This window comes from Notolepis coatsorum, assembly GCF_963971535.1.
Source record: "Notolepis coatsorum genome assembly, contig: SCAFFOLD_3413, whole genome shotgun sequence".
NCBI classification, from domain to species: Eukaryota; Metazoa; Chordata; class Actinopteri; order Aulopiformes; family Paralepididae; genus Notolepis; species Notolepis coatsorum.
In genome coordinates this window covers 122-10,000 of record NW_028172023.1, presented here as the reverse complement: position 1 = coordinate 10,000, position 9,879 = coordinate 122, and the positions used below count along the sequence as shown (strand labels likewise).

General features: G+C 41.9%; 1 protein-coding gene across 1 annotated transcript in view; it reads right to left on the bottom strand.

The window, feature by feature from the left end:
* LOC311248129 (semaphorin-3aa-like) overlaps window positions 1-9,343 on the bottom strand; it is a gene marked incomplete at both ends in the record, with an annotated part of 17,075 nt that extends 7,732 nt beyond the window's left edge. Inside the window, 4 exon segments of the mRNA XM_084339072.1 lie at window positions 5,830-5,921; window positions 6,406-6,625; window positions 9,200-9,222; window positions 9,225-9,343. Coding sequence (XP_084195198.1) covers window positions 5,830-5,921; window positions 6,406-6,625; window positions 9,200-9,222; window positions 9,225-9,343 — 454 coding nt within the window.
* Between the last annotated feature and the right edge of the window lie 536 nt (window positions 9,344-9,879).

Below are 9,879 nucleotides of genomic sequence, written 5' to 3'. Positions count from 1 at the left end.
TTTTTTTTGTTACTGTTGTGGGAGCGTGGCGTGTAGCCACTGAGAAGGAAGTCTGCTTTTTACCTGGCTGTTTGCATTTTAGTTTGCAGACGACCAGGTGGGATGCAGCTTAATCTCCGGATAGGAGAAGTTATAGTAGTGGGGGGGAGGGGGGAGGGAATGGGGGATTGTGTTTTTTGTTTTTCTTTTCAGTCGACTCGCTCTGTTTTATTTTTGTTTTCACGCTCACGCTCGGTACTCAATGGAACCTTAACAAGTGAATATGTATCTATTATAGTTTTCTACTCCAAACGAATTACATTCAACCAGACTGCATCCCTTTTAGACTATGGCTAATTTGAATATCCTGATCTGGAATACAGGGGGTCTCAATATACCACATAAACGCACAAGTGTACTAACGTGGCTAAAGAGGAAGCAAGTGGATCTGGCTTTGCTGAGTGAAACTCATCTTTTATTGGCGGATAATGCAAAATTGGCAAATAAATTTTATCATAACATAAGTTCTTCTTCTTTTGGCACCAAGACCCGAGGGGTAGCCATAGTGGCGAAGAAAAATTTGAATATTAAACTGTTAGATGTGTGGTCTGATGCAAATGGTCGAATCACTATTGCTAAAATAGAATGCTCTAACCGGAAAATTGCGCTGATTTCTGCATACGCCCCTAATTTGTATGACGCTAACTTTTATGCTGCACTAACTTCAGCTATGTTGAAACTACCTGATTACTCTTTAATAGTAGGAGCTGATTTTAATGCAGTTTGGGATCCATTGATCGATAGATCCAATCACACGGAAAACTCTGATCAGAAGCAAGCTACCACAGCCCTACAGGCCTGGTCTAAGGACACAGGGGTAATTGATATGTGGCGTTTGCTCAACCCATCTGCGAGGGATTACTCCTTCTTCTCGTCAAGACATAAGACCTCTTCCAGAATTGATTATGTTTTTTCTTCCCCACATCTCTTTGATAGCTTTGATGTTGACTTAGTGCCCATAGCACTCTCAGACCACAAAGGTATCCTCCTCAAAGGTTCACTCAGTAAAATAACATCCCGTGCCCCTAGATGGCGTTTTAACTCAACACTTCTGAAAAACGGAGAGTTTAACTTGCAATTTAAAGAGAAGCTCACTGAATTCCTACAGTTTAATGTTGGCTCTGTACAGGACCCCAGAATCCTATGGAATTCGGTTAAGGGATTTATCAGAAGTAACACTACTCTCTTTGCATCTAATCTCCGCAAGGGACGTCTCTCCAAGCTAGAGGAACTGGAAAAGCTTCAAGCCATGTTGATCTCTTCCTTGCAGCACAACTACTCTAATCGACTGGAGCTTCAAATTAAGGTAGTGAAAAAAGAGATTAACTCTATTTTAAGACAACAATCTGAATTTCAGATGCACAGAACAAGACAGCACTACTACTTTCACGCCTCCAGGCCTAGTCACCTATTAGCTATGAAGATACGTGCCAGTGAGCAATTTGCGGATATCCCTTCCATTAAGAACCAACAGGGGGAGGTAACCACCAACCCAAAAAAGATTAATGATACATTTCGTTGTTTTTATTCCAATCTGTACAAGTCAGAGGTGGTCTTTGATCATACCAAGCTGGAGGATTTTCTTGATCAAATCAATCTACCACAGATCTCAGAAGATAGTGCTAGGTTGTTAGCTGCACCTATCACGCTGGTTGAACTTAGAGAGGCGATTGCGGATATGCAACGGGGCAAGGCTCCCGGATGGGACGGCATTCCACCGGAACTCTATCTTGCATTCTGGGATGTACTCGGCCCCTTATTACTCTCAATGATCTTACACTCAATCAAAGAGGGCAATTTTTCTAGAGATGTCAATATGGCGCTTATATCTGTTTTACTCAAGAAGGATAAGGACCCCACCGAATGTGGCAGCTACAGGCCCCTAAGTCTCCTCGGAGCCGATCTTAAGCTATATGCCAAGGTTCTAGCCACCAGACTTCAAAAGCACATGACATCTCTAGTTCACCCTGATCAGACCGGCTTCATAAGAGGCCGCCTGGTTACTGACAACATCAGACGGTTACTGCACGTGATCAATGCCAGCAAGGATATTGCAGCCCCTACAGCGGTCATATCCTTGGACGCAATGAAGGCATTTGACAGATTGGAGTGGTCTTACTTATGGGCAGTTCTCAGAAGGATGGGGTTGGGTGAGGGTTTCATTCATATGATCAAAGTATTATACACTGAGCCTTCGGCCATGATCTTAACGGGAAAGTTCTGTTCGCCACTCTTCTCTGTCTCGCGTTCTTCTAGACAGGGTTGTCCTCTTAGTCCCGGACTCTTCGCTTTATCCCTCGAACCCCTAGCTCAATACATAAGACAATCCCAAATTATGTCTCCTATTTCAATTCAGGGCACACATCATCATATTAGCTTATACGCAGATGATGTACTCCTGTTTATGCAAAATCCCTCCATCTCTCTACCTCATCTGCTCGGCGTGATAGATGAATTCGGCAGCCTGTCCGGCTTTAAGATCAACTGGCCAAAATCTGCTTTTCTTCCACTTAATGAGCCTGCGAAGGCTACCATCTTACCGGCAAACATGCTTATGGTGGAGCACTTTAAATGTCTCGGGATTGAAATATTCCCCACTATAGGCCAGACGGTAAGGTATAATTACTCCAGCTTGGGTGACAGGATTACGAATGACTTTAACAGATGGTCCAAATTAAAAAATTCATTACAGGCCTGTGCGTCAATAATTAAAATGAATATTTTACCCAGAATTAACTTTATCAGCTCCATGCTCCCGTTACCTCCTCCTGTTGGTTACTGGCAGAAATTGCACTCTGCCTCGTATAAATTCGTTTGGAACAATAAACGCCCGCGCTTGAAGAGATCAACTGCCCAAAGGAGTAAACTCGATGGGGGCTTAGCATTTCCAGACTTTAAATATTATTTTCAGGCTTTCTCTCTGAGACCTTTGATCACTTGGTTTGATGCTCAAGCAGCTGTATCTTGGCGACCATTGGAGGAGAAGTTGGTGTCCCCATATAGACTTCAGGATATTGTGTATACCAACATATCAATTAAACAATGTAAATTAAGATTTGGCCCTTTAATCACACATGTGATCCAAACTTGGCGTGACACTCAGAAAGTGGGTACAAACCGCCATCAATGGCACACGCATTCCCCTCTATTTAATAACAATCTTCTCCTTATTGAACAACAACCTATTAGGTACCCTAGATGGGAAAAGAAAGGTATGCACACATTGGGGGATATCTTTGATAACTCTGGCCTCCGATCTTTCCAGGATATATCCAACGGATATGATCTCCCCGGAACCTCCTTTTTCTTTTATTTACAAATAAGAGCAGCTCTGAAGGCTCATGGCGTGCCATGGGATGCTCCACTAGTGCATCACCGCTTTCACAAGTTATTTTATGACAAGGAGACATCGAGAGGCTTTGTCTCTGACTTTTATCGCCATTTACTCATGACCTCGTATAAAGAGCTCCCCCTGGATACGATTTGGAGAAAGGATGTTCCGGAGTTGGATGTAGATTTTGATTGGGATGCAGTCTGGGAAAATGTTCGGTTATCCTCACACAACCCAGATCACCAACAGATTCATCTGAATTTTATTCACAGGACTTATTTAACCCCTAGACGATTGAATTCAATGGGTCTCAGACCTGACTCTCTGTGTACCTTGTGTCCAAGTGGCGCCACAGGTACATTTATGCATATGTACTGGGAATGCCCTCCTGTTGTGATTTTTTGGGAAAATGTTACATATCAGCTCTCAGACATTTTCTCTCTAACCATACCTGTATCTCCTTCTGTACTATTACTGAATGATCTCTCTAAATTACCGACCTCTATACAGGTGAAAAAACTAATTTTGGCCGGCCTCACAGCCGCAAAAAAATTGATTGCCTCACGTTGGTTTCATCCAGATAGACTCTGTCCAAAGGTATGGTTTCTCACCTACCTTGACGTGATCTATTTGGAGATATCCACGGCACGTGTTATAGGGGTTAGGGAATCTGATATCGTAATTTGGTTGGCTACAGTGGCAAAGTTGAGGGAACGCATATAAGTTTGGAAATGTTTGTTTAGATTCTTGTTTTTTTTTTTTTTTTTTTTTTTTTTGCTGAGTGATGTATTGTGATGTATTATGAGTGTGACTCATGTTGAGGTCCTGGGGTGAGCGGGGGGAGGGGGGGGGGGGGGGGGAAGAGAACGAGCGAGTGTCCATGTTAGGATGATCACTGTACAGTTGTATCAGTAGTTGTCTTGTCATGTGGTGTTGAGTAAGTCTTTTTATGTATTGTTGTTGTTGTATTGTGATATGTTTTGTTTCATGTTGGAAAAAAGAAAATAAAATAAAAATATTTGATCAAAAAAAAACTTTACAAGGTTACACATAAGCAAAGCATTATCATATGCGTTTTTTTTCCGCCTACAGCATAAACTACCAGTCTAAAAGGTCAGTGATATAATACCACGGAGACATATTAACTACAGCATACAGTGAAAATACAGTATAAACTACAGTTGTAAAAGGTCAGTAATTACCCTGAAGACATATTAAACATTAATAAAAGGTCAGTAATTACCCTGAAGACATATTAACTACATTAATAAAAGGTCAGTAATTACCCTGAAGACATATTAACTACATTAATAAAAGGTCAGTAATTACCCTGAAGACACATTACACATTAATAAAAGGTCAGTAATGAAGACATATTAAACATTAATAAAGGGTCAGTAATGAAGACATATTGTTTTGGGGCCACTTTTTCTCCTCTTTTTCTATTTTTTCTCCCATCCCAATTTAGCCGTGCCAATTCTCCTCTCCCCTGTCTTGAACGTTGCTCGCATATGCCCCCCACTGGTCGGTTGTAGGGAGGATAGAAGCCTTGCATCACGTGTCCCCTCCGATACATGTGGAGGCAGCCTGTCACATATTTTCACCTGCCAGCGCGGACTCTCATTTGGCGAGGTGTAACGTGTGGGAGGCTCACACTACCCCCGCTATTTTCCTGTCTCTGCTGTGCAGGTGTCCCCCAACCGACCTGTAGGAGTCGCTGTCCACAACGTCCAGATTACCACCCATCGACTTCCACCCGCTAACTCTGCCAATCGAGTTAGTATGACGGCCGGCCCAAGCCGGAGGCAACGCCGACAGCCGGAGTCGAACCCGGTGTCTCTTGCGTTGGTGACGAGCGCAATGTCCGCTACGCCACCCAGCCGCCGAATGAAGACACATTAAACATCAATAAAAGGTCAGTAATGACCCTGAAGACATATTACACGTTAATAAAAGGTCAGTAATGACCCTGAAGACATATTACACGTTAATAAAAGGTCAGTAATGACCCTGAAGACATATTACACGTTAATAAAAGGTCAGTAATGACCCTGAAGACATATTAAATGTCAATAAAAGGTCAGTAATGACCCTGAAGACATATTACACGTTAATAAAAGGTCAGTAATGACCCTGAAGACATATTAAATGTCAATAAAAGGTCAGTAATGACCCTGAAGACATATTAAACGTCAATAAAAGGTCAGTAATGACCCTGAAGACATATTAAACGTCAATAAAAGGTCAGTAATGACCCTGAAGACATATTAAACGTCAATAAAAGATCAGTAATGACCCTGAAGACATATTAAACGTCAATAAAAGATCAGTAATGACCCTGAAGACATATTAAACGTCAACAAAAGGTCAGTAATGACCCTGAAGACATATTAAATGTCAATAAAAGGTCAGTAATGACCCTGAAGACATATTAAACATTAATAAAAGGCAGTAATTACCCTGAAGACAGTCATCTCCTCCAGCACCACCTCCTCCAGGTCATGCCAGCTCTCCCGTGGGACGGTCACCACCTTCAGCACGGTACCCAGGTCTGAGGAGGAGGAGGCCAACACAATACAAGAGGTCCAATGGCTGATGATACAAGATCTTAAATAGTGGAAGCTAACATTTTAGGGTTTAAATACAAAACAATGGATTAATGCTACATTTTAACCACATGTAACCTATGGAGTATGGATTAAAGATTAATAAAGTGTTTTTAAGAAGTATTGGCAAAAATGTAATCATGATACTTGTGTATTGATATTTTCTTACACCCTATACTGTTTGTGCAATTGTAGTTGTGTATTGCTCATTTACCGCCTAGCTGCACATTTAAATGTGTCCTTAATAATACACCAGTTGTGTTCTTCAATCTTCAATTGTCAAAATAAATCAAACTCCCCTTATTTGATTAACAGAAAGCTATCGGTAGGATTAATCATACAAAACTGAATCGTATGTACAGCAGGAAACACAATAACAATAATAATAAGACATCAATAATCAAAGGTAAACTGTAAGGCTATACAGACCTGTTCCAATGAACATGACATCATACTGGCCGTCCTCCGCCTCCACTCTGTCCACCACCAGCTGGGTGAACTGGTAGTCCACGTCTGTCCGCACCACGATGGGACGGCCCCCCATGGGGTGCACAGGGGTGTACATGGCGGGGTGGCCCCGGGCGAAGGTGATGACCTCATCGGGCAGGTCCTTGGTGGAGTCGAAGCCGCCGAAGGTCTTACTGGGGCACTGCGGCGTGGAGAGAGAGGATAATAATAATAACTTTATTTGTGTGGCACTTTTCATACGGAAATTGCAGTTCAAAGTGCTTCACAACAGTAAAAGACACAGGCATACGCAAGCATAAAAACTTTTATACAAAAAGCTAGAGAGGTAGCCAGGTAAGGTAAATCACAGAATAGTTTAGAGATAGAGTAAAAAAGTGCGGTTTAATTCAGGCTAAAAATAGGCTAAAAAATAATAAAATAGAACGGACAGTAAAAAGTGTGATAAAATTGTTCAATAAAAAATATATAACAACAGAGCAGCGTATACTTTGAGTTTCTTTACAAAGTTCTAACATACAACAGAGCATCGCTCTAACATACAACAGAGCATCGCTCTAACATACAACAGATTATCGCTCTAACATACAACAGAGCATCGCTCTAACATACAACAGAGCATCGCTCTAACATACAACAGAGCATCGCTCTAACATACAACAGAGCATCGCTCTAACATACAACAGAGCATCGCTCTAACATACAACAGAGCAGTGCATCGCTCTTAACTAGGGATGCTCGATATTGGCTTTTTTACCGATACCGATATACCGATATTGTCCAACTCTTGATTTCCGATACCGATATCAACCGATATATGCAGGCCCCCCCCCCACCCTACACTTTGACAATAAATAAAATCAGAATTTGTTCTTACTTGCTTGCCTGGGTAAATAAAGGTTATAGAAATGTTAAAAAAAAATAACAAAAAAATAATAATAATAATTGAAAACCGATATTTTTCGATATCACATTTTAATGCCGATATCGGCCGATAATATCGGTAGGCCGATAATATCGGACATCCCTACTCTTAACACATTGAGTTTCTTTACAAAGTACAGTTCTAAATGACCTTATAGAACAACAGAGCACTGCGTCGCTCACAACAACAGAGCATCGCAACAACAGAGCAGGATGACTGAGGATGTGTGATCATCCATAACTGAGGCGCCTGCTGGCCATGAACGGTATTGTCTCAGTGTTTTCAATGGATTTCCCCTGAGGGTCGTTGCTCTGTTGCGCACCGGTGTGCTTTTCCTCTTTTACATGCAGACTTTCTACAGTGTGAATTCTTGGTTTCTTGGTGGTTGCAGATGATGCATATTATATATAAGTTTCCATTGACCCAAAAACATACCCCACATTCTGTGGAAAGAAACTATAATTTCTCGCTCGTTCTAGACGTCTGGTATTGTGAGGTGTGTGTGTGTGTGTGTGTGTGTGTGTGTGTGTGTGTGTGTGTGTGTGTGTGTGTGTGTGTGTGTGTGTGGCAGGTCCTACCAGACCGCGTGAACACTACGCTCGTTTTCGCCCACACGCCCGTAACGCAAGCGAGCCTTGTAATGTTAAGCGACCTACTCGCGGAAATGTAATGTTAATCGGCGGAATGTACATATTTATCAAAACAACTACCAGATTCACTCTACCAGATTCACTCATAAACGTTATATAACATAACGTTATATGCTGTTATTTCACGTTTTATTCATAACGTTATATGCTGTTATTTCGCGTTTTATTCATAACGTTATGGGTTTGAATCACTGTACATTGAGGGGGGTTGAATCACTGTTTACACTCCCCACTACATTCGTCACTCAGTTTTAACATCGACGGTTAGCTCAACTCGTTCGTCAGCTTGCTGTGGAGCCAATGGTCAGTTGGTGACAAGTTCGAATCACTTCAATTCTTTTTATGCAACATATCCACTCCTGAACAATGAAAAACTCCTTTTTCTTCTATTTACAAATAAGAGCAGCTCTGAAGGCTCGCGGAGATGAACGTTATTTCGATTGATATGAATAGCTAGTTACGTTTATATAGAGAGATGATAAATTAATTAAACGTAAAAAAGAAAGAAAAAATAATAATTGAAGTGATTCGAACTTGTCACCAACTGATCATTTACACTTGTGCCAATTGCCTACTTATTATTAAGCTAGGTATTGTGCGAGCGTTGCTAATTAACCTGCATGGTTATTATTATTAACCTTTGCTGATTAACCTGCTGATTAACCTGCTGATTAACCTGCGTGGTTATTATGTAGGGGGGATTACGAATGCATAATGCCGCGGCAACCTATTAATATTACCTATGCGACCTATGCGACACATTAAAGATGGCGGCTTTGTGTTTTTCTGGAGAGCCTGCAACGAGTGACGCGTCTACGCTCGGTGCGTAGAGCTGCTGCGATTCACGAAGGGAGAGCACTGGCCAATCAGAGCAATGCGGAAGCACAAGTGCGTTACCTTAAGTGTTCACACTACCAGACCAGCGAGTAAAGCATATATCATACAACAAAGGATATATTTACAACTTGGTTTAGGGATTGATACATAGAATTTCAAGCATTAAAGTTGATACATTTGACATTACTGGCTAACAAAGGGTTGCTTATGGAGTAAGAAGTGAAGAAGAATTAATATATTGTACATTAACCTCTAAATGGTCACTTCTGAATGGCTATACACATGTATTTGATAGTCCTGACTTGTTTTGTAAAGTAAATGTATGCAGCTTCATAGAGTGACTCACAGTGCCGGGACGAGGGTAGGGCACCTGCCTTGGAAGGGAACCCACTGGTAGTTGGGTCCGTCTCTGTGGGCGTAGGGTCCCAGGAAGACCCTCCTGATATCGGCCATGTTGTACATACACACAGCTGATCCTTTAAAGATGTTACTGTGAGAGAGAGAGAGAGAGAGAGAGAGAGAGAGAGAGAGAGAGAGAGAGAGAGAGAGAGGGAGAGACCGAGACCGAGAGAGAGAGACCGAGAGAGAGAGAGAGAGAGAGAGAAAGAGAGAGAGAGAGAGTGAGAGAGAGAGAGAGAGAGAGAGAGAGAGATGGAGGGAGAGAGAGGGCAGCAGGGGAGAGAGAGAGTTTAGTTTATTAATAATAATAATAAATGTTTCTCAAAGTGCTTCACAACAGCACAAAATGATGCAGATATACTTTCCTCCTGGTTAATTATAGTGTCCTTGCTGACACAAGCCCCTCCACCCTTGCAGATCAACTCCATCTTCGCCATCCACCCCATTTTCACCTCCATTCTCATTATTCTCTTCCACCACAACCTCATTTTCATCTCCACCATTTTTTCCTTGTACTGTTTCACCTGCCCTTCCTGTGCCTTCCTCATTTTTATCACTCCCATCTGTTCCATTAGTCTTTCCAGAAGCCTCTCCACCACTATTCCCTGTTCTCTGCCACCCTCACCT